Raw genomic sequence first — 22,173 nt, forward strand, 5'->3', positions numbered from 1 at the left:
ATTTTATTATTTTACTTTATTTTATTATTTTTTATTTTATTTTATTTTATTTTATTTTATTTTATTTTATTTATTATTTTATTTATTTTATTTTACTTTATTTTATTTATTTTATTTATTTTATTAAATTCTATTAAATTTTATTTTATTTTATTTTATTTTATTTTATATTTTACTTATTTTATTTTATTTTATTAAATTTATTAAATTTTATTTTATTTTATATTTTACTTATTTTATTTTATTTTATTAAATCTATTAAATTTTATTTTATTTTATATTTTACTTATTTTACTTTATTTTCTTTTATTAAATTCTATTAAATTTTACTTTATTTTACTTTATTTTACTTTATTTTACTTTATTAAATTTTATTAAATTTTTATTAAATTTTATTAAATTTTATTAATTTTTTAAAATGAAATTTCATGTTTTAGGCACTCCACGGTGCTGGCAGAGGAGGGACACGGGGACAGCCACCACCTCCCACCCACCCCGAGCAGGGCAGGGGTCGGGCAGGGATGGCCTCCCTGCATCCAAGGCACAATAAAATATTTTACTACAAAGCAGAATTACTCCAAAGACTGATGGGCTGACTTGTGAGACCCACTCACATTTATGGAGGTCGTAAGTTATAGACTCCCTGTGAACTGGAGGAAAACATAACCCTGGCCTTTTATAGGCGAAACTTCTGCTGTATATTAAATTCTCCTGCCAGAGAACGGGACTTTACTGCCAACTGTAACTTTAACACCTCCCAGCCCCTCGCTTAGCAGGGAAGGATTATTAATAATTTGTTTGGTGTTTGCCTGATGGTTATTAATAATGATGATTAATAATGATTATTAATATTTTGTTTGGTGTTTGCCACCTCACCAAAATCCTTTTGAAGATTCTGCTGGTGGAATTACGAGGGGATCAAGGCACGTCGTGCCTTTTTATTTTTCCCCCCCCTTCCCTTTTTCTTTCCTCCTTCCTTTATTTTTTTTATAGATTTCGGTCTAAAAATATTGCAATGTGGAATGGAAAAGCGCAGGAGTCGCACCTTGGGGTCGTCTGAAGTCAGGGAAAGAAGGGGAAAAAAATAAAAATAAAAAATCCTACAGGCAAACGAGTGGAGGGGGGAGAAGGGAAAATTTCGGATGGCGAGGGTGAGGCAAATAATCCAATTTGGAATTTGTGGGTTTCCCTTTCATCCACAAGCAGCCAGCGAGGAGGGGGGGAATAGAGGGAGGAAGATGCTGCATCTGCACAAAAAATTGGGATTTTTTTGGCAGAGAGAGGCAAGAGGTGGGAGAGGAGCCGGCTGCTGACCCCCCAAAAATGAACCCCCAAAAGCATCCTCGCATCCCCTCCAGCACCTCGGGGCCCGGCGAGACTTAACATTTGTGTGTTTGGAGCAGGGCTGAGGCTTTATGAGAAGGGAACAGCTGGGAGCAGGCTGATATTTAAACTGGAATTAGGAGGGAGATAATTCCTGGGGCGGGCAGCTCCGGGGGGCTCTGCCGGAGAGCGATACAGTTAATTTGCAGAAGAGCTGGAGGCTGGCCCGAGCTGATATTGCCGTGTTATTTAGAAGAGAAAGGTCAGGCTCGGAGATTGAATAATCATTGACAAGAAATCCATGGGGGAGCAGGGGAGGCAGCTCCAGCATCCATCCTCTCGCTGCTTTTTCCTTCCCCAGGGGATTCTTCCTGTCCCCATCGGGGTCCCCGTGGGATGGCAGAGGTGTTTGTGGCACACATCCAGACTTTTTCCAGCTTGGGAATCACGGCCACCCCCTCCAGCCGCCCCCTGTTCCATCTAAAATCTCCAGGGACAAGGCAGAGCCGTCCTGGTTTTCGTCCCACGCACGGGCTCTTTTTAAAATGGCAAATTATTTTTAAATTTAAAATCATTCTCCTTTTCTTCCCAGAAACGTTTTCCAAGTTTTTCCTTTTTTATAAACTCCCCTTCCCATCCCAGGAAAACAGGAGAGGCTATCGAGCCTTCCCTTGCTCCCCAGTCCTTGGTGTGATAAAATCCCCTTTTGCACTTAATAAGTTAAAAAAAAGCAGTAAAAGATTTTTTTTTCCCACCCCCCACCATGGATAAATAATCCTCCTTCAGCCCAGGGAAACTGAGGCATGGGGAGAAGCACCAGGGATGCAGAATCCCAAATCACATCCCTCTAGCTCACACCATCCCAGGGTATTTATTGCCCACCCTTCCTGCCCCCACACCTCACGGGGAAACCCCCTGAGGCATCTAATTTTCTTCTTTTTCCTCCCCAAAAAATACACCAGGTTTGGTTTCAGGGTTTTGTGGGTTTTTTTTGATTTTTTTTTCTTTTTTTTTTTTTGCAACAAAAGAAACTATTTATTTGGAATATGCATTACCAGTACAAATCAGGAAACTGTAAAACCTACACCTTGTTAGTATCGTCATAGAACATAAAAGTTTCAATTGGGATCAGAAAGACAGAGGCCTTTTTTTTTTTTTTTTTTCTTTACAGAAGCAGAAAAGCTTAAAGTTTCAAAACCAGGTTGGAACAGAGAGTCTTTTTTTTTTTTCCTTTTTTTTAAAGGATTTTTCTTTTTTTTCTTTTTTTTTTTAAATTTTTTTTTCTTTTTTTTTTAATATTTGGAATCCATTAGGAAGAGAGGAGGGAAAAAAAAAAAAGATGGGGGAGAAAAAAAAAAAAATAGAAAAGAAAAAGCATCTCCAAACTGGATCACCTTTACAAGGGATAGAAAGGGCTTTTGCAAGAACAAAAAAAAAAAAAAGCAAATCGACAAAACCAACCCCCCAGGCAATGTCTGATTTACATCCTCTTAATAATAATAATAAAATAATAATAATAATAAAGGTGTACAAAAACAAAAGGACACCAGGAAACCTTGGGATTAAAATGAACACCCCAAACCCTAAACTGGTCAGTGATGTGAAAAGCTCAGGTCTTTTTTGTTTTTTGGGAGGAGAAGGAAAGTTTTAGGAGAAAACTGAAGTGATGCCAAGCAGAACCTTCCTCAGAGCTTCTCCTCACACCCCTCTGTGGGATTTGGGGCTGGATTTGGGGATATTTTGGGGATATTTTGGCCATGTCCCACATGTTGTCCCACCTCAGCAATGCTGACACAGCCAGGGCTTGGGGCCAGGCTGCGAGACCTCATCCTCAGTGGGTGAGATGAGCTCAGAACATTCCCAGTCTTGGGACTCTGGGATTCAGGGAAGAGAAACAATCATCTGCACGTTTTGGGAAGGTTTCCTGCTTTTTCATCACTTCCAGGCAGCTCAGCAACACCCCCAGAGGGGAGAAGCACAGGAGTTGAGTCCCCATCTCCTCCCCAAAATCCCATCTCTTTTTGGAGATGTTATCCCACTGCTCAGCCCCAGAGGATCTGCTGGAGCTGGGATCTGAAAGGAGTGAGGAGAAACCCTCCCTCCACCTCCAAAAAAAAACCACCACCATCACTTTTCACATCACTCTGGTCACAGCTCAAAAGAGCAGGGGAAGGGGCAAGGCCATCATCTCGGATAGGTCAAAGTAAACTCAGCATCATCATCATCATCATCATCATCATCATCATCAAAGCCCCCTCCCCCCATCCCAAGTAATGCAAAAAAAAACCAAAAATAAAAATAAAAAGGTTCATTTCTGGGTCTCAACGTTAAGAAACATAAAGTGTTAGACTGTACCTATTAATGCTCGCTATTCCAACCATTTTTTTTTTTTTTTTCCTTTTTAAAGTTTTACAAAATGAATTTACCGTCACTTTTTTAAACATTGTGTAAGAAGAAATGAGTGTGCACAACTCTACACTTTTCTAGCATTCTTGAACTAATTCACAAATGCGAGAAAATGGGGGAAAAAAACAGAAACAAACCCCAAACCATGGGAAAAAAAAAAAAGAAACAATAAAAAAAAAAGAAAAAAAAAAAAGGAGGATGAATGTAGGTAGTTTGATGTTATAAACTATACAGGAATGAAGCGCTTGTTGCCACAGAAAGAACAGGGATGGGACTTTCCCCCTGTTCAATTTTGCGTGCTAAGAGGGTCATTTTTTATTCTTTTATTATAAACACTATTAAATTCCGACTGCGTTTTTGGTTTTTTTGTGTTTTTTTTTTTCTCCTTTATCTGAATATACAAGAACATTCATTATCAAATGTTCGTTATCATCAATACTACAAAGAACGAGACACAAATCGCAAGAAACAATGGAAAATGTTAATAAAGCTGAAAGAATCGTCGAGTTTTTTTTTTTTGTGATTTTTTTTTTGTTTTTATTTTTTTTGAGTTTCTGCAGGTTTTTTTTTTGTTTGTGTTTTTTTTGTGGTTTTTTTGTTTTGTTTTGTTTTTTTTTTTGGTATCGAAGTCAGGTTTTTCTGGGCAGAAAAGAAAAATAATAATAATAAAAAAAAAAAAAGAAGAAGAAGAAGAAATAAAACCCCACAACACTCGGGGCTGGAGCAGGAGAGGAGAATGGGGAGGAGAAACAAAACCCAAAAATTAAAATAAAATTTTTTTAAAAACAAAATAAAACAGCAAAGAAAAAGGCAAGCAAGCAGCTACGCCAACACAAACTGGAGGGACCAAGTGGGGAACCCAGGAGGGGATTTGCAAAGTACCGTGGAGGAGCAGCGGGGCAGGAGAGGGCAGCCCCAGCGTGGGCTGGCTCCAGCAGCTCTCCCAGCTCATTCCCAGCTGGTTCCAAGAGGGATGGTGGCATTCCTGCAGGAAGCTCACTCGGGAGAAGAGGCCTGACCCAGTCCTGTGTCCCTGCAACGCTTTGCCAGAGCAGGTTCATGGAAAAGAAGCTGGAAGCGGACAAAAGGCAGCGCTGAGGGAGGCCAGGGGAAGAGGAGGAGGAGGAGGAGGAGGATGTGGGAAGTAGGGCAGCACCTCCTGACCATCTTTGCAGGAGAAGAACCTTCTCCATGCCCTTAACACTCAGCTGGGGAACAGCTCTGAGCCCCTGATGTCACATCCTGCTGTGCCACGGGGTCCCCACTCCTGGCACCGATGGAAGGAGCAGGACAGGACACGATGGCCCTGCACCACGAGGTGACACCGTGCTGGAGCTGGGGCCACACCACCACTGTGCCCTGCAGGACAAGGAATGGTGTTTTCTCCAGCAGAAAGGTGGAGATATTTTTTGGCAGAGCTCTGATTTAGAACGGTTTCTGCTTAATGCTGCTCGGCGCTGGCGGTTCCCACCTGGAGACCAGTACAAGCAGGGTGGGCACGGACATTCAACAGCGTGAGGTATTGATCCCAAGGGATCCTGGGATCCACCACGAGGTGCCAGACATCCTGCACCCACACCAGTCCCCACCACACCCAGGGTCTCGATGCAGGCTGGCTCAGCCTCCTCGTGCCCACTGAAAGAACCCATGGCCACGAGTCCCACCCTGGCACGAAGCTCAGCCCGCTGCCCAGGACAGCTGGTGCTGCCTCTTCCTGCTCTTCCACGAAAGCCACGTCCTCCCAGCATCAGCCTGAAGGGGCAGGATGAAGCCTCGCTTGCCAGCCACCACTGCTTGTCCCAACAGTGGGCCAGAAAAGCTGGGCAGAAAGTCCCATGAGTTCTTCCATGGCCACTGCTCAGGAAACTCCTGGGGGAAAACCAGCAGCTTCAGCACACAGCCATCCCCCAGTGGGGCAGCAGAGCAAATCTGGGGCCTCACGAGCTACCAGAAGCACCTGGGACACTCACCCCAGCACTTCCAGCCCCTGGCATTCTGCTGCCCATCCCTGACTGCTGGCTTGGCAGGGCTTTGGCAATGCACAAACCTCTGTGGGTCCTGCGTGAACTGGGGAACCCAGCTCCTGCTGGGAACAGGAGCCAAGGCCCCGTGACACTGCCCTCAGCAGGAGAACTCCACCACCAGCCTCTCCAGGTGCTGTGAGAGAACTGCTGCTGTTCAGCCATCCATGCCTGATCCCACACAGCTCCCTGGAGGTGTCAGCACCTCTGCAATCAGCCATGGCAGCGCTCCCCACCTGCCTCTGCCTCCCTTCCTTCCCTCCTCTTCTCCCCTCCAGCAGCAGGCAGGCAGGACAGCAGGGTCTCATGGCTTGTCCAGATCACAGCAGCCAGAGTGGGAGGGATGCTTGGCCGAGCAGGGCTGGGACTGGGAAGTTTCCCCGGGGCTGGGAATGGGAACGGTACCTTTTGGAAGCGAGGGGGAGCACGCTGGCTCCTTCTACGTGCACGGGGGCTGGGCCACCTGCCCTGTCCCTGCAGCAGCCTGGGGACAGCTCAGCGGGGCAGGGCTGAGTGCGGGAGGCTGCTGAGATGAGGCGGGAGCGGATTCCCGACGGTGGCAATTCCCTACGGAGAGGTAGCGTGAAAGGAAGGGGAGCAGGGGGCTGCCTGCTAGCGAGGGAGCGAGATGTGACTGAGGTACACCTGTGGCTCCTCAGAAAGACACCCAGCATGAGGCTGTACACTGCTCTGGGGTCGGTTTGGGTGGTGGTGGTGGTGGTGGATTTTTGCTTTTCCTCCTTAAAATCCTTCTACCTTGGGTGGGAAGCAGGGAGGGGAAGGGAGCGGTGTTGTGGCGGTGGCGGGGAGGGGGAGAGCGGCTTCTACCCAGAAAAGAAAGGGAAGAGAGTATAAAGAAGTGTCCAGATTGGCTGAAAAAAGCATCCCGACGAAGAGAAGAGAAGAGAAGGAGTCTTCTTGTGTGTGCTGATTGGGTTCACCTCCAGTCTGACTGCTGCGGTGTTAGGAGAGGCCCCCTCCCCTCCTGCCCCCGCCGGGGCCGGCTCAGCCAGGGATGCAATTTGCTGGGAGATCAGTTGGAGGTATCAGAGTGAACGCTGCCAGGGCCTTCTGTGGGGGAGGTCACCGACGATGGGGTAGTAGCGTCTTGCCAACCTCCATTAGCCTGAAGGAAGGGACACACACACACACAGAGACGTCAGTCACCCGATGGCAAGGCACAAACAGCCCTACACACCCACCTCAGACCCCCCTCCCTGCTTCTCCCTCAGCTGGGACTGGTGTGGGAGGCAAAGATGTCCCCTCTGACTGCCCCATCCCACCCCAGACCACAGGGCTCCCATCGGTGATACAGGGCAGAAACATTTCTGTTGAAAACGGATTTTAGCGCTCACGGAAAGTCCATCCCTTAAAAAAAAACATAAAAAAAAGTATTTCTCCAGAACCCCAAGCTCTGGTTGTTTGGGGTTTTTTAACCCCTGATTATGACCCTTCCTCATGTGGAACAAAGAAAACAGCAAAACTTCACTTCAGAACCAGCAGCCTGAATGTTATCTGAACCCAAGCGCTGTGAACATGCAAAGGGTCCCACGGAACTGCTGAGCCACAAAAGCTCCATGTCCCCACCTCATTGAGGGAAACCGAGCCACAGCACAGCAGAGCTGCCACCACTATATCCCATCCGAGGGTTCATGCAGCAAACCATGGCAGACAACTTGTTTCTTCTCCTAAAAACAGATGCAGAGCCAAATTCTCCGGGTGCTCGAGAGCTGAGCTACCGGAGGGCCCCGGCTGCCGCGGGCAGGAGCCGGCAGCGCACAGAAGCTGCTCCTCTGCTGCTGCCATCCCCTTCAGAGAGGAGCAGATGTCGCACCCAAGCTCCTCTGCTTGCTCTGACATTGATTCAGTGCTTGGCTAATTAATCCTGCCCGAGCACTGCCCGAGCTCCAGTTGGCAGCAGTCGCTGTCCCGCTTTAGACACGCCCGGGCTGCTCTGCCCACTCTGGCTGCCTGTCCCACTGCCTGCTGCATCATCCAACAGCTGGGACACCCCAGAGGGCTCAGGGCAGGAGAACTCCCCATGCTGAGGTGCTGCCTGTGATGGGAGCAAAGAGCTGACAGGCATGAGAAGCCACGTTTGAGGAGTCAGACCAGCTGACAGCGGGACACGCACAAGGCAGGAAAGACAAGAGGTGTGTGCACACACCCCTTGCTGTGCCCCTGCGCTCTTCCCTACCTGCATGGGAGCAAAGGGCTCCAGGCAACAGCAAAGAAAGCAGGAATCACCACCTCAGCTTGCTCACAGGTTAGCAAACCCCATTCTGCTCCACCCTGGGCGCAAGTGCGACACCAGCATCGCCAGCCCCGTGTCCCCCCATGCCCACTGCCCCCAGAGCCAGGCCCTGACCCAGCATCCCTGCGCTCCCCAAGAAGCAATATCCACCCTTACACATCTTGGACTGCTGCAAGAGGCAGCAATTACTGTAGATTATCAGCCCGACAATGACAGGCCGCGTAAAGAGAGACACAGAGCCAACTCCGCCGCCCCGAGACTGGCATATTCAAGTACACTTAGGACATTAATAGCAATTTACGTGCCATCAGTGAGAGAGAACCACAATAGCTGTGCTGGCAGCCTCTTATTACCAAGCCTGTTATTTGTTGGAGTTACAAGCTATAATCACAACAGAAACTTTCAAAACCCTTATCTTCCGTGACGCACCAAATCTATTTCAGAGCCGTAATTGCTATGTCACCGGAGAGTTTGCTGCTTAATGCACTCAGATGCCATTTAGTGTTTGCAGGGTCGTTACGGCGAGCAGGAGGGGGGAGAGCGGCGGGGGCCGTGTGGAGCAGGGCTCTGGCCCTATTGTGCTCAACTATTTTTAGCCAGGCTTTTTCCCTGCCAGCCACAGAAGCAAGCGAGCGGCGGCGGCTTCGTGTTCAGCACCCTGCTCCTCCCCGAAAATCCGTGGAAGGTATTGAGGATTGGGAATGAGCCTTCCTGTGCTTCGGGGAATTTGGGTGGCTGGACGCAACCTTGGTGGTGGGAAGGCGAGGGAACGCTGGGGAGAGGCCGTAAGTTGTGAGTCAAGTGATGGAAAGGAGGACCCAAGGCTGGCTGTGACATCTTGACACCATCCTCTGGTATGGAAAAGTCCTCCATGAGAAGGCCAGATCCTTCCCCCGGGCAGAGGGCGTCCAGGGACCATCCCCACTCATCCTGGAGTACGCTCCATCGCGGCGTGCATCAAGCGGGATTCATCCAATTCCACCCAGATGGCTTCACCTCTTCCAAGCAAGGAGATCCCCCGGGGTTTGACTGCAGTAAATCAGTTGGGATCTCCCCCATGGACAAGGGAGTCTTTTGAGGAGGCTGCTTCTCCTTGCAGAGCCCCTGCACACGGCTGTGACTTCTTCAGGAGGGGCAGATGCCAAAGACAGAGCAGCAGTCTCTGGGACATCTCTCCAGATGTCACCTTCTGGTGCCAAAGCACAGGCAAAGCCTTGGTGACTGTCCAAATCTGGAGCCCCAGTGAAAGATTGCTGAAGCAACTGGTTTTGGTGCCCAGTTCCACAGGTCTCAGCGTTTTTGTCACCTCCAGCAAGTCTGGCTGGCTCCCTGCCCGGGCCTCCTACGTGGGGCTGGGAGATGACTTTCTGCCTATTTTTAAAGGCACATTCTGCTTAGCACAGAGGCTGTCTCAGCACCCCACCTCCTGTGACCAAATCCTTGTCCCACCAACAGTGGCAGAGGGTATCAGGTCAGCCTCCAAACACACCAGGTATGGGCCAGTCTGACAGAGCAGCCTCAAAGGTGCTTCTCTGAGTTTCTAAGACCTTTTGTCACGCACTGAAGGTCTCACCACACACCAGAGAATCCAGCCGTGTCAGGACATCCCTTCCCAAGGCATCCCTGGCCATCAGAACACACCAAAGCATCCCTTTTGGTTGGAGCTTGTGCACTGAAGCCCTGCCAGACCAACTCCCACAGCCCAGCCATGGTGGCCACGACCATGAACCAAAACTTGACCGTGACTGTGAACTGCAGCTGCCTGAGGAACAGAACAACAACTTCTTTTTTTCCCCAAGGCTCAACTTTTTAGAACAAAAGATCTCGGGTCAAGTAAGGAGCTCCCAGTTTTTTCCTGTACCAATTCTTGCTGACAAGAGTGGATCCAAAACTCCCTGTCACACCCTGCCACTGGCCACCACCATCCAGGTCACACACTGCTCTGTGAACAGGCACCAGTCTCCACAGCAGCAGTTTTAAATCAAAACCTTCACTCTCTGATGAACTTTAAGAACAGCTTGTCATTTTTACACATTTAAATCATCTGTAAATTACGCTGAGTCCAAACCAAAGGGATTTAAGGTGACTATAGTTCACTCATTGATTAGCATGTGGGGAAAGTAGAACACTTGGTGGATTTACAGCCATAGGGCAGCAGCAGGAAAGGTGGTGTTCTGGGGTAGGACATTCCAGAGGACTGTGGCAACAAAGATGCAGTCAGTACTGGAACTCAACAGAACCTGAGCTTTCCTACATGCTTTGAAACCCCTGGGCTTGGGAGACCTCCTGGATACACATGTGGACCCCCATGAACACTGCCCTGACAGCCCATTTAACAACTCTCACTTCATGGTGCAAAACCCTACAGCCTCAGTTTGCCAAAAGGGGTGGCTCACACCCCAAACCTCCTGAAAGCTTTCTTCTCAGACATGCAAGGCTGTCTGAGCCTCAGACAGCTCCTGTCTCCAGCACTGCTGGGACCAGCGCTGTCCCCACCTGTGAAGGAGAAGGCTCTGTTCTCCCTCTGCCATGGCCGTGGGTCACGGTGCTGGCGCTGGCTGGGACATTGCCCATTATCCTGCTAACGATGCAGAACCGACTCCAGCCCTCCCCGCCCTGCGGAGCAGCCTGTCAGCCACAGCAGCAGAGCCACGCAGGGAACTGGGCTTTGGGTAGATCCCTCTTCTCAGCTGTCACGACTTACACGCGTTTAAAAATTCATCCTCCATCAAGGAAGGCAAACCCCGAGCGTTGTCTCCCCTGCCAAGGTTTCCAGCAGTGGAGCTGGGCAACCTGCCGCTGACTTCCTGGTGCTGACGGGCTCCAGGGATGACTTAACCTCAGCCCCGTGCAGACATCATTGTGACAGGGCTCTTGACTAGGTTTCGGCTCATCTCCTCGCAGCAGCTCACGGGGACGCTCGGGTGATGCGGGGACGGCAGCTTTCTGTGTCACCATCAGCTCTGCTCCGCGTTCCGCTGCCCCTCCTCGGCATCACAGGGTTCGGGGAGAGGCAGGGAAGCCCTGCCTGTTGGAGACGGTCACCCTGCCTGCACTGAGGAGTTCCCCAGCACCAGTGATCCCAAAAGGGCTGCCACACTTCAGGGTGGACAAACTGGGATCCGTTCAAGGGACCTCACTGGATAGGAAGACATTAAGTGACAATCAGGCTGGAGCACACTGGCTTGGATACAGGGGAAACAAACAGGCAATCCAGGGGGTGCTTCCCAAACTGCTCATCTCTGGGCTCCCTTCCTCATTCCCCATGCCTCCCACAGCTTTAAGGGGAATTGAGGAGTCACCTACACCGTGCAGTCCCTTTGCCAACCTGCCCCTTTTCTTGACAATGTCCAATATGGGTCAGTTTGGGTTCCTGCCCTCCCGGAAAACCAACCTGAGAAGACATCAGATGCCAAACATCCACCAGTTCTCATTGATACTCATGGGAACATTGGTTCTCTCACAGAGAACCACAGCCAGAAACATCAACCCAGCTCTCCATGTCCTATTCAGCTTTTGATTTTTCACTCTCTCTTCCTTATCCTCTCCCCAGTCACCCCCTCCCTGCCTCATAATCTCCGGCAGCAACCCTCCCCCCCAAATTTTGGCTTAACCCAGCCCACTGTTATTTTCCAAGCCAACTGCAACTGTAATCAGCTCAGCCTCTTTCCTTGGGGGTATTTTAATTTATACAAAAGTATCATCTCTTATCATGATCAGCCTGCGATTCATTTACTCTCCGAGTATTAAAAAGCCAGAAAGGGAATAAATTCAGCGCACGGAGAAATTAATGCGGAACGATAGGCTCTTTCATGTGGCATTTCCAAGTGCCGTTTTTGCAAGGGGCTTATGTAATGAGACATAATTATCTGCACATGTTCAATTACATTACTTCACAAATCCTCCCTGCCTCTGCCTCCTGACGTCAAGCCGCCCACTAAGCCTACAGGAGAGGGGAGCAGAGCCCCCCGTCCCAGGGCACCCCTCTCCCTGCCCTGCAAGATGGTCCCATGCCAGGTGACAAATGGCCCAGTGGGACTGGCTGGTGCGCCATGCTGGGGTCTGGGCTGCAGGACCACCATCCCACCCAGAGGATCATCACCTCTTTGATGAGTTCAAGACCGCCCTATCTCAGCCATCAGCGTCCCCATGTCCAGGGCCAGCTGCCTCCTCCTCTGTGCCACCCCGGACACCGCTGCCACCACCCACTCGGCGCTCACAGCCTCCTTTTCCAGGCTGCCCTCCTCTCCCAGCTTGCTGTCACCGCCGCTGAGATGGTGGACGATTGATCTGAGAAATGAAGTTGGATTGCTGTCCCGAATCTACACTGGGTTCTCCTTGTGTGTGTCTGATCGATTTCCCCCTGTGCGACACAGCTTGTCGCTACGAATTTTCATGCTAGTCAGAACCCGCCAGCGCACCCAAGAACAAGGAGAAGATGCTCCAGAGACCGCCCTCCCCCTCACATCCTCCCCCAGCCCGCTTGGGCGAGGTTTTCTTGGGTTGACGTTGGTTGGCTTTGTGGGTATTTTTCCTCCTCTCACTCGCTATCGGCGCTCTCGGACGCTGGCCAGGGATGGGTTATTTTAAGCCGGCCGCTCCGGGACGGTGCCACCAGCACGGAGCCACCCCTGGGCCGGGGCGTTAGCGGTGCCATTCCCCACCGTGGTTACAGGAGGTGTCACCTGTTTAGCAGCTCCTGTCGGCCGAGCGCGCGTGGCCGCAGGTGCCGGGCGAACGCTGATGGGCTGTGACAGTCCGAGACGCCAGCTGCCTGCACGCAGCCTGCCCCGGCGCCACTTTTTTTGTGGGCAAAGCTCCGCCGCTGGCGTGACCGATACAGAAGCGATGAACTAGGTGACCGTAAAAGCAAAGACAAGTCCTACTAAGTGGCATACTGAGCCCTATGGCTTTGAAATAATTGGTAGTGAGAGAATAAAAATGAAAAAAAAAAAAAACCCCAAAAAACCAACAAAACCCAAAAGACCAGAACCCGAGCCTGTTTTTTTTTCTTACACTGATGCCCTGCGGACTATACATCTGACTTGCCGCGAGTCCGTCACTGTATCCTCCTGTCTGGCTGATAACATGGCGAAGGGTATCCACCTAAACAGACCAACAACAACAAAGACACAAATTAGAGGGAAGGAAAGGTTAGTGGCCAAAGCTGCTTCCGTTCATCTTTGGCAAGATAAAAGCAAACAAGCGGTCACGACAATAATCGCGGTCATCATCGTAATCAAAATAAAGGTATATATTCGAAGAGGGATAAACGAGAGCCGCAGTTGGTCTTGTGGAGAGAGATGAGCCAGAGGACCTCTCCTGCCTCTCTCACCATTCCCTGCCCGCCCCAGCAGCCCTGCCACGCTCTCCTTGGTCCCATGTCCTTCGACAAAAAGAGTGGGGAGGGAGAACAGCGTGACAAGCGTGGGGTGGCATCTCCTGGAGCACATCGCTGCAGCCATCTCCACCACCGTGCTCAAGGACCCACCTTCCTACCCCTACCCCCTTCCACCCTTGACCCCAAGCACTGCTCACGGCAGCAGAAAGAGATCTTTGGAGTTGGCTGAGCGCCTTCGCTGTGGAGGGCCCAGAAAGGAAATATACCTACCATGGCAAAGGCACCAGCAGCGCTCCTCTGGGTGCCCCGTTCCTCTCCCTCACACCCCCAGCCCAGCCCCAGCAGTGGCACATGTGGTGAGCACGTCTCACCGCCCAGGGATGATGTGTGCTCCACGTCCAGCCCCACGGGGGAGCAGCCTTGGCTTTAGAGAGCTCTCCTTGCCCAATGCAGAAGTGTCAGAGTGGCTGTCGTCTCTCAGCACAGAACAGAGCCTTAGATGCCAGAGAGGGGGCTCGTGGCATATCTGGACATCAGATGGGAGGTGGGAGATCTGAGTGAGGTCGTGGCTATTTTAAATTCTTTCTTTTTGCCCCAAGCATGGGCTGATGTTTCAGCAATGCTGCTCAAAGCTCCCTTGCTCTCTCCTGCTGGTATGTACAGGGGTGGTGTGAGTGCCTGTGCTTTGGGGAGGTGGGGGGATGGTCAAGGGTGGCTTTTAATTATAAAGAAATAATTTAAAAAAAATTATCTACATATTTGAACATTTATTGCCTTTCAGTAGACACCTGGTTTGGCATCAAAGGAGTAAGTGGAAGTCTTGTAAAACGAGACACCAGTCCAAACATCTGGCCCATTCCCTTGGAAGAATAAAGCAAGCAGAACCTAAACCTGAGCTGCTTTTGTTTGACTTTGTGCCTGTTCTTCTACACCTTCTCTCCTCCTAGCACGACTATCAAGCCAGAGCCAAATGCATTCACAAAGTGTGGGCAAGTCTCCTCAAGACCATGGTTGTTGGTTTGGTTGGGTGTTTGGTTTTGGTTTCTTTTGGATTGTTTTTTTTTTTTATTTTTTTTTTTTGTTTGTTTTCTTTTTTTGGTTTTCTTTTTTTTGGTGGTTGTTCCTGTTGCTTTTTTTTTATTATTTTTTTTCGGTTTGGTTCGCTTTTTTTTTTTTTTTTTTTTTATTAAAAAGTGTTGGTTGGTTGATTTGTGCTGGTTGAGATTTGCTCTTTTCAGAGGGGAGGGAGAAGTGCCAATACAATCAAAGGCTCCTCCAACACTAATGCATTCACTGGCAGTACATTGGATGGGTCCCTACCTGTGACTGCACGTTGGCTCCAACCTGGGCCCCTTGGTAAGAATCCCCATTGAGAGACTGCACGCTCATGAACAAATCTCCAGAGTTTGACATGTTAAAAGAACTGGAAGAACCTGGAAAGGAAAGAGTGAGGCACCTGAATCACAGAAAGGAAAAAGATCCACCCCATGACTCTCAGCCAAGAGGAAGGAACAACATGCAAAGCAACCACAAAAACAAAACACACAGTCAGGTTAGTAGTATGAAGAAGAGAGCAAGCAAAATAAAAAAAAAAGGATGCACTCTTGAGGTTATTCAAAGCCACATGTTGTTACAGCTCAATGCCAAGAACATTCTTCAACAGCTCCTCAGCTGGAGGAAGGATTCCTCATGCTTTTGACTGAGACAAACAAAGCACAGCCTGGAGGATTCGGATAGCATCAGAATCCTTCAGACAGCTTTGAAGGATCTCGGTTGTTGGAGGTGTTCACCCAGCAAGACTGCGCTGGAGACCAGAATTACCCAGACAAGCCCTGCTATCAAGAGCAGAAACCTTTGCAGCAGGCAAACCAAGCCCATGCTGAGAAGCTCAGAACAAGCTGGGTGATTCTTGCCTGCACTGCTCCCTGCAGGGTGAGACGTCCAGAGCCCATCCAGCCCCACAGCCGGAGCTTTGGCTGAGCCACAGGGGGCTCTGCGAGGGAGCTGTGCATGGGGTTTGCCTTCAGGACATCGGGAACCCATCACTGGTGGGAACTGCAGAGCACCAGGAGCAAAGGCTCACAAAAATGTGAAGGCACCTGGGTTAGACTCCCAGTGCCCATCATGCTGGCAAAAGTCTTTCACTGCGATGGCCCGTGAGAGAACACGAGGGTGCTGCAGCCCTCCTGGGCCAGCTGCCCCAGAAGAACAAGCTCTGTAAGCAAATTCCCCACTGCATGCACCAGTCGTCAGTGTTATGCTAAAAAATTGTAACAGAGAAGACAACTGGGTGGGATCAGGAGAAAAAGAAACACAAAAGAAAAAAATAAATCCCGCCTTTGCAGAAATTAGAAGTTTTATGCTTCCAGCTTTGAGATATCTGAGCACCTCCTCAACCACTTAACAGAAGAAACAAACCCATCATGTAACTGGAAGGCAGGGAAGGCAGCAAGGGGGTTAAAAATAAATAAAAAGGTTTTATGGGATTATTTCAGAATTTATCGTGCAGATCAGCGCGTTAAGTGTGAGACAGCTCAACGTGCAAGGTTTAGTTATACATGACGTTAGCCTTGGAAAGGAGAGACTTCAGGGGCCCAGGTCAGCTATGCTTTCAGCTCCAGTCCCAAATATACTCTCAGCATCTACACTGCCATTTCCAGCTTGGAAGACTGGCAACCACAGTCCTGGTGGAATTGCCCAACTATGGCTCATGCGTACGCTCTGAGATATGCCTGGCAATCTCCCTCCCTTTGCTGGAGAGGGAAGAAACAGGGACAGATCCCAGCTGTGCCCTGGAGGTGGAGCAGGAAGGCTCCTCTGAAGGAAGCCACCTCTGACAAAGGTCAGGGAGCAGGTGGGAGGGCTGTGCTGGAGATTTCATGTTCACTACATTCCCTGCTGCTCTCTTAGTGACCGGCTCCTTTGTCAGGTGCTGGCGGTTCTCGGAATCAAAGGAGAGCAGAAAAATCACTGCTAGATACAACACCCAAGGCAGCCAAGAGAAAGACTCATCTTGAGCACAGCGAGTCTTGGATCAGGACCCTCCCACCGGTGCCTGACAAGAGTGAAGCCAGGAATAGCTCATTGTCTGTGCTCACTGTCAACCTGCCCAACCTGTTCCAGAGAGCAATCCCACGGCGCTGCGTAAAACAACCGGGACTAGTCAGGAGGCAGCTGTAACCATCACCTCCTCTGCTCAGCTGGCAAAGGGCTCCTGTCACTTCCCAACCTCTCAGGTTACTTGCTGTTTTAAAGGCAAAAAACCTAGAGAAATGAGCTGGCAGAGTGGGGCCAGCCCACCCTGACAGTGCTCAGCTTTAAGCGTGAAGATAGGCACGTTTCACACACACCAAGATGCTTCCAAACCCATTTTCTGAGTGATTGCCTCGACCACCTTAATAAAAGCACAGGGCAGTAATGCAGATTTGTACTCCCACAGTGGCTGAGAACCAAAAGACTCTGCAGCCAGTGCTCATAGGAAGCAGAGAGTATTTCCCTCCTCTTTTGAGGGGAGCAGAAATCTTTGAGATCACAACAAATAATCAGTGGCAGAGCTGGAAAGAGAACTCTAGAATCCCTTAGCACCTGGCATGGCACTGCTATCGCTCTGCCCACAGCTGAGCAACATTTCATCCCACCTTCCCCTACCAAAGGAAAATTATAACAACAGTAACAAATAAAAATGCCATAAACTTAACTGATATTTTATTGAAACTTAACAAACCTGGCCATAAAATTGAGGCTGGGAGGGAGGAAATAAAAATAAACAAACATCCACAAACTCTAGTTCTGAAGAGCGACGGTGTCTTGGAAATCATGAGGAGCTCTGGAAATGTCACTTACAAGATATACACTGCTATTGGCAAGGGGTGTTTTTACAATATATGTGCATATCTAAACGGTAAATATGTCTTGCTGCTGATGTGGATGCAGAGATAAATATGCGCATACCAATGGCCCTGCGTGTACGGATGCATTTGGATCAGAGCTGTAATTGCAGAGCCCTCTGCACCACTTCAGCACTCACCATGCCCAAAAATTACAGTAGCCCAAAGTCTTGGAGACATGGCTAAGCTGGGAGAGGGCGCAGCAGTGTGAAGAGCCCTGAAAATTTAGATTCAGATGTCCTCCACAGAGATAAGATCCAGGAATACAAGTCAAGTCCTTGCACTAGAGGAGGACCCATTGTGAATCTGACCCGTCCCTCTGGAATGTTCTTTCCCTGAATGCACCACAGGCTTTCGGTGGCTGTAATTTGGTCTGGGGTTCCTCAGGAATTGAAAGGTCGTGAATGAGAGAAGCTCATCTTCGAGTCTGTGAGCCCAGGAGGAAAGTGCTCTGATCTTGGCATGGAAGTTCCTGAAATTATTGTGGGTAGACAAAAATATCTATCAGAAAACCCATGACTTGTAGCAATGTGGAAGAGTGTTTCATCTTCAGCATCCAGACATCTTTTTCAAGCCAAGACCTATCCCCACTTATCCTTGGTGCTGAGTTTCTATCAGGGCTGCACCAGCTTCAGAAAGAGTGCAGGAAATGTCTGAGCAAACTCTGGCAGTCAGATCTTGCCCTGGGTGAAAGCCTGCATCAAAACAATGCCTCCTCAGAGATTTCTTCCACCTCTGATAAGCAAAGCCCACCTAAATTTTGCCTCCATTTCAAAAATCTTCACAATCTTGACCGCTGATACTTCTTGCACCACTTTTCCAGCTCTTTAGAGTTTCTTCTCCAGCTTCTCCAGTATCTTCTGTGTTCTGACAGTCTCAACTTCCACCTCCAATTTTCCAGGACCTTTAGTAAGTACTTTTCTCTAAAGTATCTGACAATTTAAATGGTACCACGAATAAACAGACAGGGTAATGGTGTTCACTGAGCTGAAATCAAGCCATCCTCATCTGCTGCCTCATCCCACCTACAGCCACCAAGAGAGATCCAGCACACTGAAGCTCTGAAATGACTTTGGTCATGTCTACAAGATTCCTAGCTGAAGTCAGCAGCAGTGACACACATGCATTGAGAGCACAAGATTTTTGCCTCTTGTGACTTTTTGTGGTGTCTTTTGTTTTTTGGTCTTTTTGTGTGTGTTTTTTGGCCATTTTTTTTTTTTCCCATGACCAAAAATGAGGGAAAAATGAGGTGATATAGCTCCTTAGCTGGACAAAGCCACAAAGTAGGTCCAAAAGCCAGGGATGATCCAGCAGGATATTTGTTCTTTTTCATTGTCCAACACTGAGGACAGTGAAGCCAGGACCAGAAGAGTCTCTGCTGAAGCAGAGTCCTCTCCAGTGGTGTGTTGTGGACACAAATGGAGGAGGGCACTGAAGACACCTGTGCTTGATGAAGCACATTTCCATGCAGCAGCTTCACAAGGAGATTTTTACAAAACAAAAGGATGAGCAGGTAAAAAAAAACCAACAAAGCAGCTCCAGACAATTTTGGCTGCTCTGCATTCAAGATTTCACTGGATGCCATCACCTGTGTGTGGCCCTTGAGGAATCTGGTTGGCAAAAGGGTCTGCCCACATAAAACAGCTTTCATTTGCCATGTGGTTTTTGTGCTGAGATTGTCCAGGAAATCAAAGTGAGGATGGGGAGTTGTTAGCCCAAATGAGCCAGACTTCTCATCTTATTTGAACATCTGGCTGATAAAGCCCAACCGCGCGTATTCCGGATGAAAAGGTGTTTGACATTCAGGCCTGGGTGACTGAGGATGGGGGCCCTTGCTCTGAACGTGCCAGATGGCCAAACAGATGCAATCCTTGCCCTTGTCAATGTGTGGCCAATCTCTTTGACTGACTGTAGCCATTCACCGATCTCCAGTAACATGGGCATCAATGAGAGAACAGATGGGTCTGCAAAGCCACAGCAGAAATGAATTCAGCTCCTGTCCCAGGTCCCACTGCATCCAGCTCCACCTCCTCTTCCAACATCATGGCCCTCCAGGGACTACACTGCTGGTCATTTCTTTCTCATGACCTGTCCTCTGCTTACTTTCTTTCCACACGCCCTATAATGTATTTAAACCAGAAAGTCCTACAAATTCCCTTTGTTCAGGCTACCTCCTCACCAAAGTCTCAGTCAGTGATCTGGGAACAGCAAGAAGCTCACAGTGTAAGAGGAGAGGCATTGGCCCTCTTAGTTCTTCACCTCTTCATTGGCTTCCATGATCCTCCCTGGAGAATTCAGCACATCTGGTGGCTCATGGTCCTGGACACAATTGTCCCAATCTTTCTCAGACAGGTATTTCAGACCTAGCAGGTACAGGAGTGCTTCTTGCTGCTAGGACCTACAGGACACCTCGAAGCAGGAGAGATCACAGGATGTCCTCAGGACGTGTCTTTGTCCCAGGATGTGACAATGCAGGGGACTGAGCTGTTACATCTGCATGGTTCAGCTGGGAGGATCTCGACTGTCAGCAGATAAAAATCACGCGCAATTCCAGCTGTCTTCTCCAAGGACACCCAAACCCACCACCTCTGCAAGCTGAGCCAGAGCAAGTGGGGCCTCCTGGCTGCTCTGCCACTGTTTCAGCATTACAGGCAGGGTGTGGGACCTGGGCCAGGTTAGGAACATTTTATTTCTAAGCAGAAGAAGGATCTCTGTGGCCTGCAAGCTCCCCTCGCTCTGCTTTAGCACCGCTGACACTTCAGGCACGTGAAAAGAGGTCAATGACTCCAGACTGCAGACAAGTGAGCCACAAAGAGGACCCAGGAGCTCAAGTTTTCCCTGTTAATAACAGGACTGTTTGTCCTTTCTTGAAAGCACGGTGTTATCCAGGGATTATCTCAGCTGTTTACTGCAGGGCACTGGCCAATTTATCTCTGAAACAACCGCCTCACTGCCTGTGGGGAAGGTGAGGAAACAGCCTTGTTCTGGAGCACTATTTAACCAGTCAGGAACTGAGGAAATGCTTATTCTCCTACATGCAGCCCAGAGCCAAACCCACTCAGGTAATTTGAAGCTGTTCCCTTGCTATTCCAGACCTCTGGGATCTGTCTCCTGCTGAAGAAAGAGGAAAAGAAGGGAAGCTGCTTCTCTTTGGGGCAGACTGATCACAGGCAGCAGGCCTCTCCCTCAACACACACAATTCTGCCCTCTCCAGCACAATTCCCTCCAGCTTTTTCTACAGGGGGTGTTAACATCAGGAGAGCCCACCTGAGCAGGTATTTTGTGTGAGCTCCTTGGAAAGAATGACATTTTTGAAAATGCAGTTAAATCTTCATCAGTTGACAGAACGGGAGGGGAACAAAAACCCCACCAAACCAAAAAGAATAAAACAAAACTGCAGTGAAACTGTCTCTGCAGAGCTCTGCTGCATCCACCTAAGCCCTCAGAGCACCTGAGCCAGAGCAGACACCCCTGGGAGAGGAGGAGGTGGGAGAGATTGTCCCACTGCTTCCTCCCTATGTTTGACCCCTGGCTCTCCACCTTCCACTCAAATCCTCCAGGGCCAGGGGTGTTTCTGGAGCGTGATTCCTCTGATCAGAGGCAGGGTTATGCTCACTCCTGCTGCCCACCATCCTCTTTGCTCCCTTTCCTGCCTCTCTGGTGACACCAAGCATCACGTCCCCAGGGAAGGGCGCTGTGAGCAGACACTCAGCCCAAAGGCTCAAGAGTGGCACGTTCCCACTCTCCCTCCCACCCCTAAAAAGAAAACAGGCACACAGATATTTGCATGGATTACAAGCACATGGAACCCATGAAGTTTTTGGGGTTTTTTCCCCCCTCTCCTTGTAAACAAATCCCAATTTTCCATTGCTCTTGGATCCGCAGCCCCTGATTATTTTTGGGTTGGCCAACCTTGCAGCAGGCACCACGCGTGAACTGAGCATCATTCTCTAGCAGAGGAGTTGAAATCTGGGCAAAGTGCTCTGTGCCTTTGACTCTCAAAACAAACAAATGGAAACCACAGCAGATGGGAAGGAAAGGGGGAAAGGGAAGGGAACGACCCATGAACTTCTCTGGATTGCACTGACACAAAGGGAAAATAAAATTCACACAGAGCACACTCTTGCAGGTGATCCAGACACTGTCATGTAAGCAATCAAAGAGATAACCACAACAAAAAGAAAATCAAAGGATAAAAATTTACCCAAAAACAACCCTCAAAATGGCATGAGATAGGACATCTCAGAGATGCTGGGGTTTATCCATTAGGATCACTCATGCTTTCAGCCCCGGTGAAATAAAATCATTACACAATAACTTTTCTATTACTTTTTTTTTTTTTTTTCTCCCCCACAAAGTGCAAGCAATCCCAACAACAGTTTGTGGACCACTTTTCTGGTTTTGTGTTTACCATCCATGCATATAACCCCCCACCACAGCACCATCAGTCACAAGGTCTGACCACATCCTTTTTTCCAACATCAAACAGAACAGGGAAGGGGAAGAGGGAAAAAAGGAGAAAATAGGGAGAAAAAAGCAAAGAAAATAAAGTAACCCCCCTCACAAAAAACCCACCAAACCAAACCCATTTCCCTCTTTTGGTTGTTTGTTTTTTTTTTTAAGACCACAAAAGTGAGCAAACCAAACCCAGAGAATAAAATCTGAAATAACCAAAAGGAGAAAACGAGAGAGATTAGAGGGAGAGGGGAGAACAAACAGAAAAACCCAACACTAACAACCCAAAATAAAAGAAAAATAAAAACTAACCAGCTGAATTGGGAGTTGAGGGTGAGTTAGCCTGGCTTCCATGGGCTGACACATTGGTAGCCGTGACAGCCGTTTTGGCAGCATAAATATTGGCTTCCTCTTGAAATTTACCTATGTTCTTCTTGTACCGGATTCTCTTATTTCCAAACCAGTTTGATACCTAGAGCGAGTTCA

At 48.9% G+C, this 22,173-nt stretch overlaps 1 protein-coding gene across 4 annotated transcripts in view; it reads right to left on the reverse strand.

Moving 5' to 3' along the window:
- Nucleotides 1-2,291: 2,291 nt before the first annotated feature.
- PBX1 (PBX homeobox 1) overlaps nucleotides 2,292-22,173 on the reverse strand; it is a 126,433-nt gene continuing 106,551 nt past the window's right edge. For 2 of the 4 annotated variants that reach the window (XM_086901518.1, XM_086901521.1), the window contains exons 7-10: nucleotides 22,000-22,159; nucleotides 14,666-14,778; nucleotides 13,021-13,110; nucleotides 2,292-6,876 (exon numbers count right to left, since the gene is read on the reverse strand). In XM_086901518.1, the coding sequence (XP_086757644.1) occupies nucleotides 6,784-6,876; nucleotides 13,021-13,110; nucleotides 14,666-14,778; nucleotides 22,000-22,159 (456 nt within the window). In that variant the 3' untranslated portion in view covers nucleotides 2,292-6,783. The remainder of the gene's footprint in view (nucleotides 6,877-13,020; nucleotides 13,111-14,665; nucleotides 14,779-21,999; nucleotides 22,160-22,173) is intronic. The other 2 variants (XM_086901520.1, XM_086901519.1) reach the window with 1 other exon arrangement.

This window comes from Cyanistes caeruleus, chromosome 9 (genome assembly GCF_971803275.1).
Source record: "Cyanistes caeruleus chromosome 9, bCyaCae1.hap1.1, whole genome shotgun sequence".
Taxonomy (NCBI): Eukaryota; Metazoa; Chordata; class Aves; order Passeriformes; family Paridae; genus Cyanistes; species Cyanistes caeruleus.